The sequence below is a fragment of the Sarcophilus harrisii genome, chromosome 3 (assembly GCF_902635505.1).
Source record: "Sarcophilus harrisii chromosome 3, mSarHar1.11, whole genome shotgun sequence".
Taxonomy (NCBI): domain Eukaryota; kingdom Metazoa; phylum Chordata; class Mammalia; order Dasyuromorphia; family Dasyuridae; genus Sarcophilus; species Sarcophilus harrisii.
The window spans coordinates 568,882,226-568,900,771 of NC_045428.1; the positions used below are offsets into that span (position 1 = coordinate 568,882,226).

The 18,546-nt window shown below is 39.2% G+C and overlaps 1 protein-coding gene across 3 annotated transcripts in view; it reads right to left on the reverse strand.

The window, feature by feature from the left end:
• KAZN (kazrin, periplakin interacting protein) overlaps positions 1-18,546 on the reverse strand; it is a 579,480-nt gene that overhangs the window by 15,230 nt on the left and 545,704 nt on the right. For all 3 annotated transcript variants that reach the window (XM_031962824.1, XM_031962825.1, XM_031962826.1), the window contains 5 exons: positions 17,565-17,764; positions 15,723-15,841; positions 5,454-5,685; positions 3,437-3,538; positions 1,660-1,826 (listed from right to left, as the gene is read on the reverse strand). In XM_031962824.1, the coding sequence (XP_031818684.1) occupies positions 1,660-1,826; positions 3,437-3,538; positions 5,454-5,685; positions 15,723-15,841; positions 17,565-17,764 (820 nt within the window). The remainder of the gene's footprint in view (positions 1-1,659; positions 1,827-3,436; positions 3,539-5,453; positions 5,686-15,722; positions 15,842-17,564; positions 17,765-18,546) is intronic.

Sequence of the window (18,546 nt, forward strand, 5' to 3'; positions counted from 1 at the left end):
TATTTTATCTGCAACCTATTTACCTAATAAATAAATCTTCTGCAAAAGAGAATGGCCATTGTGAATTCTTCACATGACCAAACCCTAACTTTTCCTGCCATTGTCTGGTGTCTACATTACCTATATCATTTTAGTCCTCAAACCACACTAGTGCCTCGTATTATTTTGTCTAACTCTTTTTTTGCTAACCAAGTGATAAGTTTGGTTGTTTTTATAGTGCAGAAGGATGGCAGTAATGTCAGTATCCTATAAATTTCGGCGTCCTGGGAAAAGCCCCATTTACCTTATCCTAGTTAAAGCTCTGCTAAATTTGACTTCTGGTTATGTTACTTACTCCCTATGTGATGGTGGACAAATCATCTCTCCTTTCTGGGAGATAATTAAAAGGAGGAAATTGGGCTAATTGGACTACATTGGGGGTTCCTAACTTTTTTGAGTAAAGAACCCTTTTTAGCAGTCTAGAGAAGTTTCTTGGCCCTATGTTCTCAGAACAACATTTTTAAATGCATAAATTGGAATGTATAGGATTACAGAATAAATTATTTATTTTAAAATAATATTTTCAACATGCATTTTAAGAAATGTATTTTATATATCAATATGTATTTTTAAAAAACACCTAGAAGCACCTATATGGGACAATGGATAAAGAACTAGCTTTGAAGTCAAGAGAACCAGAGTTCAAATCTGGCCTCAAATACTTTCTAGCTGTGTGACCCTGGACAAGTCACTTAATTCTGCCTCAAAAAATCCCCCTAAATTCTCAGACCCCAGCTTAAGAATCCCTGGAGAAGAAGATATCTTAGGTCTCTCCTATTTCTTGATTTTTCCCTGTTTTGGTGCCCATCCCTGAGACCTGGGGACATCTCACCTGGGGACATCGTCTCAGCCTAAAACATGATCTGTGCCTTTTTTCTTCCAGGGACTTTTGCAGTCACCTGATATTAGGTGCTTCCTTCCAAACAGGGAGAAATAAGTGGTTAATTCTTTATGGAGAAAAAGGCTAGGCTGATCCCAAATGGTCCAAAGAATTCTGTGACAGTTTCCTGAGCATAAAAACACATGAACACTAAACCTTGTAGGAAACAAGCAACATGGACTAGAAAACCCTATATAGGGGTTTATAATTTTATAAATATATATATTATAAATTTATATTTAATTTTCCCCATCTCTCCTGCTTTTGTCTTTTCCTCCCCTAAGGCAATTAGGATTAAGTGACTTGCCCAGGGTCACACACTCAGGAAGTGTTAAGTATCTGAGGCCAAATTTGAACTCAGATCCTGCTAACTTCAGGGCTGGTGCTCTATCTCCTACACTAACTAGCAGCTTCTGCTTTTGTCTTCTTAATGACCTCTGCAGTCAAAAACATTCCTTCCTTCCTTCCTTCCTTCCTTCCTTTCCTTCCTTCCTTCCTTCCTTCCTTCCTTCCTTCCTCCCTTCCTCCCTCCCTTCCTCCCTCCCTACTGCCTTTCTTCCTTTTTTTCTTTTCTTCCTTTCTTCCCTCACAAATACTAAATTTCCACATTATTTGTGGCTCCACACTGCCCTATCAGCATCACAGGTATGCTTTGTTAGCTCCTAAACTGGAGTACCTTGTCTTTCCCCTTCTCCCCGCCCCCAAGAAGACCCCAGAAAGAGGCAGAGGCACCCACTCACCTGGCAGGGTTGATAATGGTGCTCATCTCCTCAGCCAGGTGCCTCCGAAGGATGTGCCTCCCACTGGGGATGCCCAGGGCTGTTGCCATGGCTTCTGCCGTGAATGTGGGCTCTAAGACCAGCACCGCTCCGTGGACACCACTGTTGGTCAGGTTGTCAGCATACTCCTGGGGGACAAAGTCGGGGATAGGGGATCAGTCTGGCTCTGTTTGACACAATAGATCAACACAGAATGTTCCTAAAGGTCAAGCGGTCCATTTCCTCTGAGGACTAGCTACCTTCATACAGAAGAACTTTTATCTTCTGCAAGTCACATTTGCTCTAAGATCAGAGACCTCAAGGATTACTAACTAAAATCATGCTGGAAGTAACCTTTAAGATCATCTAGGTTGGACTAGATCCCTCATTCTACAACTGAGGAAATAGTTTTAGAGAATTTAAGTGACTTACTCAAGATCATACAGGTAGTTAAAATAAGAGAGGGATATGAATCCGATTCTCTTGAGCCATTTTGTGAGCCGTTAGCATAGTTGGTCAGAAATTCACTGAGCATGTCTGTAAGGAGAATCTATTTCCAATCCTTGCCAGCCATTGGCCATTACCCATCAGTGGCCAGGCAAGAGAGTGTGAATGTTTCAGTGCCATGTATCCCCATTACTTCAAACAATGACATATCGATATTTCATTTTTCTATAACACTTTCTTACTGTGAAACAAGGAGTCTCAGAATTTCACAGCTGAAGTCTAATAATATATAGTCCCCCAAAGGCAGATCTGCTACGTCGACTCTTTTCTGAAGGGAGGAGGGATAACTTGAACCTCTGGATGTCATGACTGTTGGCCAGACATGGGGACAGTTCTGGCTCATGTGGCAGAAGGGGTCTTACCCTATTTCCTTAAATTGTAGAAAGCTCCATAGTCTCTTTCTCTTTTCTTTTTCATTTTTTGGCTGAGGCAATTGGGGTTAAGTGACTCCTAGAAATAATGACTCCTAGAAAAATTAAATCAAGTGCTCCAAGTTTGACTATGTCTTAGAGGACAACATAATTTTATTATTATTATTATTACTAGGGTAAGACCTCTCCATACCCTTTCTGATCTAGCCATCTCTTCCTACATGATGCTCCTTATTCCATCTCCCACCTCCACACTTTTGCATTGGCTGTTTCTCATGCTTTGAAAAATTTTCATCCTCATTTCCATTTCTAGAATCTTTGGCTTCCTTCAAGACTCAGTGCTACCTTCTTGATGCTAGTACTTTCCCCTCTAAGGCTACCTTCTATCTACTCTGTGTGTGTTGTACATATTCCTATGTGTATATGTTGTTTTCTCCAGTAGAACAGAAGTTCCTTGAAGAAGTTCCTTGGAGAAGACTCCAAGGAGTCATTATGACATGTGGACTTGGTATCAGGAGACCTGGATTCAAGTCCTGGCTAGTTTATCTGCTTAGCTATATGATTATAGATAAATCCTTATTTTCAACCTCGTCTATAAAAGGAAGACTTCACTTAATCTAAGGAGACTATGGAGGGGCAGCTAGGTGGCGCAGGGGATAGAGCACCAGCCCTGAAGTCAGGAGGATCTGAGTTCAAACAGAAGAAGTGTTACATATCAGAGAGTTCTTATACATTAAGTGTTTAATAAATGCTCATTGATTGATGAATCTTATCAAAGAGTACCAGCAAATGGCTCAAACCTAGGAAAATGTTGGTGTACACCAACATTTGCATTTCCATTAACCTAGATTTTATTAATCAGGTTCCCAGAAGTGCCATACCTTCAGGTCAATGTCCCGTACCCACTTGAGCACTCGCTGATTTGTCCAGACCACAGGGTCAGTGTTCTGTGTCTCGCAACGAGCCCTTCGCTCCTGGAGAACCTTTAAGAATAAAAAAACTAATGAGCTGAAAACAATACAAGGACTCTTAGAATTTAAGAGACAATGAAATCTTAGCAATGAAAGCAAGAGACATCTTCTGATCTTGCCACTATGATCTTTGTCCTTCTAGCTCCCCTCAATTTCTCAAGTTTTCTCTCTGAGAAATGGGAAAACATTATAATACTATAGGCTTTAGATTTGGAAGGGACCAGAGAGATTATTTACCATTCCATTCCATTCAACCATTCCATTTTACAGATGAATTGCTAATAGCGAGATCCATCAATGATATAGCATGTGATTAGAACTCCCCCCCCACCTTTAATTTCAAATCTATTTATCTCTCTGATAAATGCTGATGGTACTAACCCAGATGGTGAAAGTCCCCAGAAGCAGTTGTGCCATATTGACCTTTTTTTCTAGAGGAGAAAAGCATGGTAACCTGAACCCTTGGATGTTATGGCTGGTGGCCCAATCTAGGATAGATCTGGTCCACTTGGCAAAAGGGATCCTATCTTATTTCCTTAGGTTGAGGTTACTATAATGACTTAGGCAGATTCTCTTACAACATATCTATTATTCTCATTTGAGAACATTAAGCATTTAATAAATGCTATATATATATATATATATATATGTAAATATATATATATATAATATATATATATATATGTATATATTTGGCTCTCCAAGGCAATTCTATTTTGCACAACATTTACATGAGGTAATACAAACATCAAGTTACACAGAAGCCCTTCTCATTCTTTTTCATCCTACCTCATACATTCCTAGAGTCTCTTGCCCTGATATGTTGAGCTGACTCAATTTGGCAACTCTATTATTATTATTCTTGTCCTCATCATCATTGTCATCATCATCTACTACTGGTTGGGCCCTGCCTCCATGGGCCCAGATTGTTGGATCTTAGTTCTAAAGCTTCAAGAGCTCTTCAGAGTCATTTGACCCAATCTCCTCATTTTATAGATGAAGAGACCAAGATTTAGAGAGAAGAATTGGCCTGTTCATGTCACACAAGTAATTTATGGCAGAGTCAAGTTTCAACCTTGGGTCCCATAAATCTAGATCCAACTCTCTCTCTCTTTTTCTTTTCATCGAATTTGTTTTGGTTTTCATGATTATTTTTTAACAGTTTTTTATTTTAAAAATATATGCAAATACAATTTTCAATATGGTAGAGCCAAGGTTCAACCTTGGGTCCCATAAATCCAGACTGAACTCTCTCTCTCTATTTTCTTTTCATCTAATTTATTTTGACTTCCATGATTATTTTTAATAGGTTTTTTTATTTTCAAAATACATGCAAATAATTTAATTTTGCTTCTTTTTTTACTGGTTTGATTCAATTTTTCTTGTGTGGCATGATAATTGTATAAATATGTATGCATATATTGAATTTAATATATATTTCTACCATGTTTAATATATATTGGACTATTTGCCATCTAGGGGAGAAGATGGGGGAAGGAGAAAAATTGGAACACAAGGGCTAATGTTGAAAAATTATCCATGCATATATTTTAGAAAAAAGTATCAATTCAATGATTTGAAAGCATATATATGCAAATATAATTTTCAACATTTACCCTTTTAAAACTTTGTGTTCCAAATTTTTCTCCCTCCTTTTCCCCCATCCCCTCCCCCTAGACAGCAAATCATCCGATATATGTTAAATATATGCAATTCTTCTATACATATTTCCACATTTATCATGCTCAACTCTTTTTCTACCATGCTAATTTGTTGAGGGTGCCTTCCTTCCATGGAAAGCCTCAGGGGGATGGAGAAGTTGGTTAGGTCCTTGAAAGGGCAGCATACATAGCTCTGGAACCAGCATTTTCTTGGCCCAGGCCGGAGCCCAGGTCGGAAGACATCTCACCCCTCCCTTTGTCCTCACCTCCTTGCTGAAGTTCACTTGGTAGAGAAGCTGGATGCCTAAGAGGATGCTGACCTGGTGAAACTTTTTGGACACATTCAGGTGTTTCTCTAGGTCTCGCTTCATCAGAGAGTTGAGCATTCTCCCATCGATGAGGTGGTTGTGGAAGGCTTGGGAGTACTGGGGCAGGCCAATGTCATTGAGCCACGCCTTAGCCACCCAGTGGTGGTCCAGGTCTGAGGCTTTTGACAAGCTGATCAAGGAAAGACCAAGAGGTGGGGTCAGAGAAAAGCACATCAACAGAGGGATGGAGGCAGAACAGAGACATATCAAGATACAGAGACAGAGAGACAGAACAATGAGAAGAAATGAGGTCAGGGACAAAGACAGGATTAAGAGCAGGAAAGCAGAACAAAGAGAGAGAGGAAGATGTGGAAAGGAAGGCAGAAGGCATATTGTGCCTGTCACTACTATCATTGCCTGAGGAGAGAGAGGAGACAGGAGAGAAAGACAGCAAGATCGTGGGAGACAGGGAGATATGGCTGGGAATGAAAATCAACAGTATTAAACAGACAATGAGAGGGAGATGGAGACAGACAGGCAAAGAGAGCAAAGTAAACAGGGAGTGACACTGAGAGAGAGGAGAACAGAGAAAGTGATACATGCAGAGAATGAGAGACAGAAATAAAAAAAAAGAAAGAGTTATAGAGAATAAAACATCACAAAGAAGCAGAGATAGGAAAGGGAGGAAAAAAAGATATCCATTTCCAGAGGCATCTCCAACATGGCCAGGGACAGCTGCCCGGCACTGACGTGTCCTAGTATATTTTCATTCCTCCCTAACATTATGCCCCCTAAGAATCCATGTCTACTCATTTCCCCCCCCAATAGACCATACTCATTCACAGGAACAGTCATTGAGAGTTATAAGGGACCTCATCTAATCCTAGTCCTAATTCTACAGATGAGGAAACTGAGACCCAGAGCGGTTGAAAGGCTAATTCAAAGTCCCACAATCAAGAAGGATTGAATCAGATCCAAGTCCTCCTAACTCCTAACTCCAAATAAAATGCTCTTCCCATAACATTATGTTATTATCTCTCAAATCAGGAGAGGGTAGAGTCTGCAGAGCCCTCCTTCGGCCTCTCCGAGGACCCTTTCTGAGTTTCCATTTCTTTTCTCCTCTGTAAAAATGGAAGGATTGGATTCAATGGCTTGAGCCTCCCTCTGTGGGTGCCCTCAGCCTGGATGTGACTCACGGCTGTCATACAGTCCTTCACCACACGGTGGCAGGATGATAGCAGGAATGGTCTATAACTGGTTAAGAAGCAGCAGATGTTAGGGATCCATCCTGGATTTAAAGATCAGCACAAGCGAGGCAGTGCCCAATTAGAGAGAAGCACAGTCTAGGGAAGGAATGCTGTGGGAGCTCCCAAAGGGGAGAACGGAGTAAACCAAGATTCTCAGGTCCCCAGAGTGTCCTTTTCTCCCTTCTTTGCTGGATAAACACCCTTAGGTTCTAAGCTTTATAGCCTCCATGGCAGAAGGAACATGCTATTCTCACCTTGCTCACTTTATAGAGAAGAACAGATGAACGAAGAATAGAAAAGCCTAAATTTGAACCCAGGCTGTTGGGCCCCAAATCTGGTTTTCTTCCCCCTGTACTATACTGCCTCCAATGGTCAATGCTGGGGAAATCAGAAACAATCATGTGGAAGGTAGTTTAACTAGGAAGGTGGAACTGGGTAAATGCCCAGGTACAATCTAGGTGGACTGGACCCAGAGATAACCCTGGCTCAGAACAGTGATCCCTTGTATTTGAGTCTCCACTTGTCCCCAGATCAGCTGCTCCTGCTCAGTGGACCAAGACCTAGTTAATGGATTACAGTTATAAAACAATCTGCCCCGGAGTCCAAGGGCTGGGATTTAAATCCCACTTTTGGTTTGTATGATCTGTGCTATCTTAAACAAGACATTCAACTTCCTTGGGCCTCAGTTTCTCTATCTGTAAAATATGAGGGCTGGACTGTCCTTTAAGGTCCCTTCTGGCTCTATATCTATGATCCAAGAGATAACAGGTTTTCAAGGAAGAAGTGATAGGCATAAGATCATTCAGTTAATAAGTGTCAGAGGCAGGATTTGAATCCAGATCTTCTGACTTCTATCTTAACAGATCACCCTGATGGCTCTCCTTTCTATGGCCATCTGCAGTTTAGAACCCCTTTCTCCTGACAATCATGGGATGCAGGTGATTTAGATTCTAATATTCATATCATTTAGAGCCTAGAATCCTGGTTGTTGTTTACTCATTTCAGACATGTCCTCATTACCCCAGAGACTTCTGTCCATGGGTTTTTGTTTGGCCAAGACACTTAATGATTTGCCATTTCTTTCTCCAGTGGACTCGCCTGAGAAGGAGGTTTCTGAGGCTGAATTTGAACTCAGGTCTGCCTTACTCCAAGCTCAGGACTCTATTCACTGTGTCACCTAGTTGTCTTGGAATCCTAGTTATAGCTAATTAATAGTCATGAAATCTTTTCTACTGATAGCAGTGCTAGTCTTCCATTCACATGATTTTATATCTCAGTCATCCCCTACCTTTCTCTCTCTCTCCTTCTATCTCTATTTCTCTGTCTCTTTGTCTCCTTTTCTCTGTCTGTCTGTCTCTGTCTTTTGTCTTTCTCTCTCTGTCTCTGTCTCTCTCTTTGTCTCTGTGTGCATTTGTCTCTGTCTCTTTATCTGTTTCTGTTTCTCTTTCTCTCTGTATCTCCTTTTCTCTCTCTCCCCTCCTTTCTCCCTTGCTCCCTTATTCCCTATAAGCGATCAATTGATAAGTGTCTTCCATTCATGTTTCACACTATCTCTTCCTCTGTTCCTTCTGCCCACTCAGAAGACCACTCCCTGGTCCCAGATATCATCAATTTTGACCTGGACTACTACAACAGCTTTCTATCTGATCTCCCTGCTCTGGGCTTCTTTCAACTCCAATCCATCTTTTGTACAACTGCCAAAGTGATTTTCCTTAAGCACAGGATTGTCCATATCAGTCCTATACATAATAAGCTCTAGCGATCCCCTATTACCTCTAAGAAAAAAAATAAACTCTGCTGACATTTAAAGTCCATCTTTAGAACTTGGCTCTAATCTACCTTTTTAGGATTATTTTATATTGCTCCTCATTCCATATCTTATAGTCCAGCCAAATTCTAATTAAGGAATTGCCTTCAGACATTTGGGAAGCTGTTCTGTGTCAGTCACTCAACCAGCAGCATTCATTAAGGGCCTACTGTGTACCAGGCACGATGCTATGCTGAATGAATGCTTGTTCTCAGAAGGTATAATTTGGAGAACAATAGGGATATTTAACTCTTCTGTACTTATTCATTAGATTTATTCTGTATTTCCATACCAATACACACATATACTCATATGTGTATGTGTATACTCATCCTCCCTGTTCAAATTTGTAAGCTTCTATGAGTAGGATTATTTCAATTATTAGTCTTATATCCCCAATGCCTAGTGTACACAGTAGACACTTAATAAATGATTGCAAATAGATTGATTGTGGTGGCAAATAGGACAATTTAAGTTTGAAATCAGGGGGAAAACCTCCTAATAATTAAAACAGTCCTGAAGCAGAATGGGTCTCCTCAAGAGATAGTGAATTCCCCATGACTGAATTTCTTGGTCAGGGCTATTGCAAAGGGCTATATAAAGTTTTGTTGTTGTTCAGTACTTTTTTCAAGTCACATTTGATTCTCCGTGGCACCATTTGGGGTTTTCTTGACAAAGATACTAGAGTGGCTTGCTACTTCCTTCTCCAGCTCATTTTACAGATAAGGAAACTGAGGCAAATACATTGAATTGACTTATCCAGTGTTACATAGATAGGAAGTATCTAAGGCCAGATTTGAACTCGGGAAAATGAGTCCTCCTGACTCGGCACTCTATCCACTGTACCACTTAGCTGCACTACAAATGTTAGCTATTGGTCTTTGAATTCTCAGATTAGAAAGGACCTTAGAAGTTGTCTAATCCAAATAGATTAAGAATCCCCTTTACACTAGAGAAAATTAGGTGACACAGTATAGAGTCAGGAAAGACTGAGTTCAAATTCAGCCTCAGACATTTACTTTCTGGGAGAGGTATTTTTTTTTGGGGGGGGGAGGGTGAGGGTGGGAAAAAAGACATAGAGCAGGGGATCTAGAGAACTGGATCCTGTCTTCTGAGGCAGTGTCTGACAGACCGAGCTGGAGCAGGTCAGGACCAAGGATAGGGTATCCAAGGTCTGTGATCACTGAGTGTCTATTGCAGTTGCCCGACTGATCTCTGGCAGAAAGGTAAGTTTCCTAGCCACTTGCCAAGGTGTAGGGTTCTGGCTATTTGCCAGGAAATTAACCATCCCTAGATAGGTTTTATTAATCCTTCCCTTTTTCCTCCTTTTTGTCCTCCTCCTCCTGTTTCTGCTCCTCTTCCTCTCTCTCTGTCTATCTACATCTGTCTCTCTGTCTCTCTTGTCCTCCTTACTTTCCAGAACTCCTCTCAAGTCTCAGGGCTCATAACTTTCTGGCTTCAAACCAGCCTGTTTAAAAAAAAATCTGCCAAGCTGGTTGTGCAAATAATAGCATACACCACCAGATTTGATTAATTAACTGAGCAAAAAATGATGGGGGAACCAGTGAAGGAAATAATTATGCAAAACAAAATGTGTCAAGTTTATAAAGTGCCTCTCTCCTTCCTGCCACCCCAAGAGCTAAGTCTCTACTCATTCTCCACTTGCTAGGGCTGAAGAGAATATGTAAATACCCCTCAAACTCACCGACCTCCTAGCCTTGGGGAGGATTAAAGTCGTGAGGAAGGAGAAAGAAAGGGAAGGAGGGAGAAAGGAAATGAGGGAAGGAGGCAGTGTTGTGGGGTGTGGGAAGTGGTATAATAATAATAGCAATAAATGATACATGGTGGTATATATGTATATATACATACATACATATACCTGCATGTATGTACATATATAATATATATATATATATATGAATCTCTGTATAAAGTAAATATACACATACACAAAGACATATAAATTATATATATATAGATGTGTGTATATATGTCTTAAAACATTGTATAAATATTAAAAATGATTGAGGGAGTTTCTCTGATTTGTTTGAATAAGGCACCCACCATGGAGTTGGGGATGAGTGCTCTGATTTTATGGGATTTCATTATACCATGCTATAGCAAAGGTGCTTTACTTTAACAGGTCAAAGAGATTTTTCTGGTGCTCTGCTACTGCGTATATAATATTTTATGGTAGACTTTGAGAAGAAGTAAGGCACAATAGTCCGAGGGCTGGGCTTAGAGACCAGAAAAACCTGGGTTCAAATTTTGCCATTATGTCTACTAGCTATATGACATGGAGTAAATCATTTCATTTCTATTTGCTCTGAGAAACTCCTTGGAATTTTCTTAATGTGTCATCAGTAAGTTGTGATTTATATTGGCTGAGAGAGTTCCATAGTGGGAGATCCCAACATTTAAGGTTTGCAAAGTGCTTTACAAGCCCTATATCATTGGAGCTTTGTAACAACCCAGAGAAGTAAGAGTTTCCACTCTTGGCATTATATTATCCTTGTATTCCAGATAAGGAAAGCGAGGCTCCCAAGATCACAGAGGTTGTTTCCTAACTGGGATTCAAATCCAGATCTTCTTCACTGGGAGTCTGATACTCGATAGAGTATCTTTTTCAGGCTTCCTCTTGAGGGAACATAGTGGGGCAGCTGTCTAAGGTTCAGCTAAGCTGAGGTGAATAGGATGGAGAAGCAGGTCTGTTGAGTCAACAACCAGATTTCCACTTGCATCAGAATTCTCTTTCTTTCCTCTACCTATGCTCTCTCCCCCTTCTTTTAGGACTCTAGTAGAGTATATGTTCCTTGAGAGCTGAGACTTTTTCACTTTTGATCACTTTATTCTCAAAGCTCAGCACAGTGCTTGGCACATTGGGACAGAGAAGGCATCTGCGATAGAAGGAACTCTTAGGGAACTCCCTCCACCAGTGCACATGAGAAATTCCTCAAGAGGTTTAAGTGGCTTGCCCTGCTGAGGTCACACAGTCGATATATGAGAAGCAAGGCTTGAACACTGGTCTTTCTGGCTTACACACCAGCTCTCAGTTCATACAGTCATTATTTATTTATTTTATTATATATAAAAAATGTATTATTTTATTGCTTTTAATTATTATTAATTATATAATATAAAAATTTGATTATAATATATACATATTGATTTTATAGTAATTATAATTATATTGGCTTTAATTATATTATTTCATAACATTTTATATTAATTTTAATTATATTATTTTTTAATATTTGATACATAGTAGATGCCTTAATGAAGGCAGCTAGGTGACCCTGTAGTATAAAGAGTCCCCACCTGGTGCCAGCGAGACTCATCCTCCTGAATTCAAATCTGGCCTCAGACACAAGCTACTTTACCCTATTTGCCTCAGTTTCCTTATCTGTTAAAAATGAACTGGAGAAGGAAATGGAAAACCCCTGTAGTATCTTTGCCAAGAAAATCCCAAAGGATGTCATGAGGAATCAGACACAATTGAAATTTCTAAACAACCACAAAATGTGCCTTACTTGAATTTTTATAAATTGATTGGTGGCTGATGGATTGGGAATTGGAGGGGATCTTAGAGATCTTGATAGAGACCTTAGGCCAAAGAAGTAAAGAGCTTCAGAGTTGGAAAAAGATATCAAAGTACATTTAGTTAACCTGTACTTGTCCAAGAATCCCTTTTCTAACAAGTGATCACCTAGATTTGGTTTGAAAGGTATCAGTGAGAGGAAACTTACTAGTTCCTGAAGAATTCCATTTTACTTGTGGAGAGGTTTGTTTTTTTCCAAAGGATAAGTGCTTAAAGAAGCATTTTCAATAATGTTTTCAAATAAGTGCTTTCAAAGGAGAAATTGCAAGCTATTAACAACCATAGGAAAGATTGTACCAATTCACTAAAAATAAGAGATATGTAAATTAAAACAACTCTAGGATTTTGCCTCATACCCAGTAAATGGGCAAATATAAAAGATAGATAAAAGATAGAAATTATTAGTGTTGGGTATGTTATGGGAAAATAGGCACATTAACACTGTTGGTGAGGCTGTGCATTGAGCTAAATATTCTGGAAAAACAATTTGAAATTATATGAGAGAAATCACTGTTCATATCCCAAGAAGGTCCAATGGGACATATACCTCAATAAGATCAAAAATAGAAAGAAAGATCCTTTGTGTAGCAAAATATTCAAAGTAATGAACAAAGAAACTGAAAACAAAATGAGAGCCCATTGATTTGGGGATGGTTAAGCAAGTTGTATTATATGATGAAAATAATGTATTATTATTATTATGCTGTAGGAAATGATGAATATGAGGAATTTAAATATGGAGTGACTTGTCTGAATTGGTGCATATTGAAGTAGAAATGTGCAAACAACATAGACAATGACTAAAATAGTGTAAATGAAGAGAATATTAAAATGAAACTATTGAACTAACTCTATATTTGTCATGAATCATCTTGGGCCTTGTAAAAGAGATAAGAAAGGTATCTTCCTTCTCTTGGAGATGGAGGGGAGTATGGGTGAAGAATGTTGCATACATTGTCAAATGAAGTCTCAAGTCGTGATTGGTTTTGCTTAGTTGTTTTTGTTAGTTAAAAGGTAAGGCAGTGATTCTCAAAGTATGGTCTAGAGAATCCTGGGGATCTCTTAAACCCTTTTAGAAGGTCTACAAATTGAAAAATAGTTTTTATTTCCAATATGGTAAATGTCTATAAATATAATCCAGATAAACAAAAAATGCTTTGGAGAGCTCCTCAATAATTTCTAATAGGATAAAGATACTGAAAACAAAAGTTTGAGAACCACCGAGGTAAGGTTTCAACAAAATGCATCAACAAAATTTTTTAAAAGAAAAAATTTTTTGAAGGGTTTTGGAAATCCCAGAAGAAATCAATGAATGAAAAATTTTTATTAAATGTCTTTTAAGTGATAAGCACTGAGCTAAGTGTGATACTACAAATACAAAAGCAAGAGAACCCCTGTTCTCAAGGAGCATACATTCTTTTAAAAAAATGTTTATTTATTTAAAACTAAATACAAAATAAGGGAAAAAAACAAAATAGAAAAAGACAGAAAAGGGAAACAAAAAACAAAATAAAACAAAATATTGTCATGTACCCCACAGAATATTAGGGAGGATTCAAATATATAGCAAAAAATTTCCATTTCAAGAAGGCATATATATAATAATAGAAGAGATTACATCTTTTCTTTGCTTCCTTGTGTTCTCTGCTGTGCACTTTTTATTTTATTCTTTTTTTCTCCTTTGATCCTTCCCCCTACTTCCCCCAAGCAGGCTGCAGTTAGACATCAGTATAATTATACATATACATACATATATACACACAGAAACATATATATTCTCACACATATATCTACCTGCACCTACATACATACATGAACATATATATGTGCATTTACACACATGTAGATATATTTCTAAAACAATGTTAATATGATTGAATATAATACATATTTCCCTGTTGATTAAATCTTTAAATCTGACTCTGTCTGAGATTAATGATTATTATCTCTATTTGTTTTTTGCTTTTCTAATGAGTTCTACTCTTAATTCTTGTTATAATGTTTCCATATATCTCTTATTTCTTATTCCTGCTAACTTTTCTACCTTAATTCTACTCCTTAACTTGCCTTGTTATTACTTAATCTCCCCCCCCCCCCATGGATCTCTCCATTATCTCCCTCCTTCCACATACACATTTTCCTTCTCTCTTTATCCCTTTCTTATTTATCCATTAGGCTACTTGCATGTGGCAAAGCACTGGGTACTGATTCCATTCCAACTGAGATTTACAAGGTGGAGGTTCCATTGTTCAGACAAAGCTGACCGAAATTTTCCAGATTATGTGGCAATAGGAAGTTATGCCTCAGGAGTTCAAGGATGCTTCTAGTGTTCATCCCATTCCCATTAATTAAATGTTCTTCTGTGTCTCAACTTATCTTATGCTACCTTTTCCTTTCCACTTTATCCCATTTCCATTAATCTACACACCTTGTCCCACTGCCATAAATCAACTTGCTCTCCTAAACCTCACTTTATCTTATTCTCTTCTCCCTTATTTATTTATAGATTTTTGAGGGTGCCATACCCTTCGTTTGTGTGTATGTGTGTATGTGTGTATGTGTGCATGTGTGTGTGTTTGTGTGTGTGTAATATTTCCTATTTAATCCATTCTCAATGAGAGCAGGTTTTCAGAACTACCATCCCTCCTCCCCCCTAGTGCTTCTGTATCTGTTCCTCCTCTACACCTCATTAAAAAGCATAATTATTATTTTTTTCTTTTCCTAGACAGTTTTTCTTTTGAGAGTCAGTTCATACTCAACTTTGCCCCATTCTTTCTGTTGAGCTATCCAATTACTGATGTCAATCTTAAACATATGGTTTACATTTCCATGTTAAAAATATAAACAATTTGTCCTTGTTGAGGCCCTTAAAATGAATTTTTGATGTTGGCTCTTACATGTTAAATTTTCTATTGAGTTCAGTTTTGGTTGAGACAAAGGCCTGAAAATCTGCGAGTTCATTGAATGTCCATTTGTTCACTCAATATTATTAATAGTTTTGCTGAATACATTATTTTTGGCAGCAGGAGCTTATGTTCTACCCAGAACCCTACCTAACCTTATATGAAAAGAACTCAAATCATCTGAATCCAATTCTAGAAGTCTTTCCACTCTCTGATGCTATCCCTCCCCCCAAAGGACCACAGTTATCCTTTCCACATCATGAGGGTTAGAGGCGTGGTACTCCCTCCCCCCAATCTGGAAAATCTGTATAAAGATTTTTGGTCTTCCATTTGTATCAGAGAAGACAAATAATTATAATATTATAAGACAAAATATGGTGATAATACAACACTCTACACACATTTTATGCATTTCCTAGTTTCTAAACTTTTTCTGTTGGCTTTCATGTATCATTTGTGGCTTCCACAAAACTCCCTCCCAAATTCCCATTTAATTTCTTAGGCCCACTTGGCAATATATCAAAACCTGTATAGGAAAGAGTCGAGATGTAAAAGGAATAATTGTGCTCTTGACTTTGATAAAAAAAAAAAACAACAACTTAAGATCAAGAGTGGAGAAGGGGTTCAAAGGGTGGTGAACCTGCTGGGAGTGAAGGGGTGAGAGAAACTTACCATTTGCCAGTCTCTGCATCCCTGTAATCCTCAATTGCCAAGCGAAGCTTTCGGCGATGCAAGGAGCTGCACACGCCAAGACCGGTCTCCAGGTCTTCATCACTCAGACTCAGCAGCACCTGTGCCCAGGAGACATCGGGAGCTCAGGTCCCAGCAGGACTTTGGGGAACCCTCTCAAGCTACAGAGAAGCATCAGTCTCAGGGAACATTAGCATTATGGTCTCCCACAACTTAAGTCCTTCCAACAGGCCAATCCTTTTCTACTTTGCAAAGTCTAGTCACGCTATAATTTAATTATATTTTTGCCACAACCCTGAGAGTAGCTTATAACTTAGATGTAATAGGTTAATATAAAATACTTTATTAAAATAATATAATAATATGATGTGCTAGATGATGAAAAAACATTGTATAACATAATATTTTATTATATTACACATAATTATGATGCCTCATATAATAATGAGTAGTTCTTGAAGGTAGGTGATGTCATATAGGGACTAAATTTGGAATTAGGATTAGAATCTTGCCTCAGATACTTAACTAGCTATTGAATTGTGGGCCAGTCTCTTAATCTCTTTAATGATTCAGTTTCTTTATCTGCAAAATGGAAATAATAATAGTGCTTACTTCACAGGATGGTTTTGAGGATTGAATCGGATAAAATAATATATGAAAAGTACTTTGCAAAGCTGAAAGTACTTATAAGTGTTTACTGTTACTGGCAGTTTAAGTGGCTCAGTGGACAGAGTGGTGGGCTTGGAATCAGGAAGATGAGTTCAAATCTGGCCTCAGACTTACGAGCTGTGTGACCCTGGCCAAGTTACTTCAACCTGTTTGCCTCAGTTTCCTCAGTTGTTAAAATGAGTGGGAGAAAGAAATAGCAAACCATTTTAGAGCTTTGTCAAGAAAATTCCAAATAGGGTCATGAAGAGTCAGACATGACTAAAAATTTACTGAACAGCAGTTTTATATTTGTAAAATGAGCTGGAAAAGGAGTCCCCATATGGAGTCACAAAGAATTGGATATGATAGTATAACTGAACAACAATGTTGTTATTATTAATGTGAGATATTGGAAGCTCAGGTCCCTTCTTTATTGGATTTTTGTGAAGATCAACAAGATAATATTTGTAAAGAATCGTCAAAATCTTCTAAGTGCCATTATTATCATCATTAATGAGAATAATAATTACATTACTACTACTACAGATCCTTCCTCACCAGTCATTGGAAGACAATTGCATAGCCCAATAGATGCCAAGGAGGGGCCAACCTGCACTGGTGGATGGAGCTTCCTCATCTGAGGGTCCAATGAAATTACAGGATTGGTGCCCAAAAAAGGATCTTTATTTTTAATTTTACAGATGAGACAATCAGGGCACAGAAAGAGATATACTTGGAGTCACACAGCTGGTAAATTGTAGGGTAAGTACTAAGAAGCTTAAAGCAGTTCTCCTTCTGATATAGTTTGTCACTTCATCCAGACTGGGTATGGGAGAGGCCGTTAATCTCCATTTTCTAGGTTAGAAAGACAGAGCCTGGTTCCAAGTTACACAATGAGTCAGGGGGAGAACCGGGCCTGGAAGCCAGATGTCTCAAGCTTGTGTACATTCTTCTCATGAGACCATCTAGGCTTTTTAAGGAACAAAAGATTTTAAGGGAGGAGAATTGATCCCTATATAGCAGCACCTATTTAAAAAGTCACTTTGGAGAGCAGGAAGGGCTTTTTAGCACAGCTTCCCTCATTTTATTTACACATGGGGAAACTGAGGCTCTGAGAAGGGGAGTCAAGTCCATGGCCAAGAAGTGGCTGAGCTGGAGGAATCTGGCTCTTCCTACCTTCCCACTCTTCACGTTCTCTGCACAAGCCTTGACATACATAGGCATTGCCATGACCACCTCCAGCCAGGTCTGCACGGTCCCCGCTTTCCAATGCGACATGGGAGTAGTTCGAACCAGCTCCACCTGCTGCAGTCGGTCCATCTGCTCCTCTCCTTCTGATAGGCTGAGTCGGGTTGGGCTGGACAAGCTGTCAGAGTCTGAAAGACACAAGCGCCAGGGAGATGCTGATCTTGGAAGCTGGGAGACTGAAAGCTTGTATCTGCCAAGGAGCTGGGTAAGAGGGTGTGGGGGATTTCACAGTGGACTGCATCTCCAGAAAACAGCATCTCTGACATCCCCAGTGGTGTGTCTGGGACCCCTTCCAGATCTGAGGCTGTTGTTACATAATCAAAGGATTGAGAATGTCAGAGATGAAGGGGCAATATCCGGGAAGGACCTTAGAACATGGAGAGAAAACATGGGGTGTTAGAACATAAGAGGGATCTTAGAACATAGAATGTGATAAGAGCAGATTATCAGAACTGAAAACATGGGATACTAGAGTGTCAGAGCTCAGAGAGAAACCTTAGTCCATGGAACATTAGACCCGGAGAGAATGTTCTATCATAGACTGTTAGAGCTGGCAAGCTCTTTAGAGCACAGATTATTAGGGAGAGACCTAAGAAATAGGAAAAAGAAAATGTCAGATAGATTACATCTGTGTGTGTGTGTGTGTGTGTGTGTGTGTGTGTATGTGTGTATGAAAATGCTAATTGGTTTAGGAAAGCAGTGAGCTAGGAGCAGGGAGCAGAAGGGATTCCTGGGAGTGGGGAGGGGTAGGGGGGATGCGGGGACAGGGAAGGGGCATTGAGGACCGTGCTTAGCTGGGCTTTCTGGGACGATCCCAGCCCTTTCTCTGTAAGCTGACATCCCTTCTGCGGCCTGACTTTGGTTTTTCTCTGTACCTACTGCAGAGGAAGAGCTGCAGGCTGGATTTTTT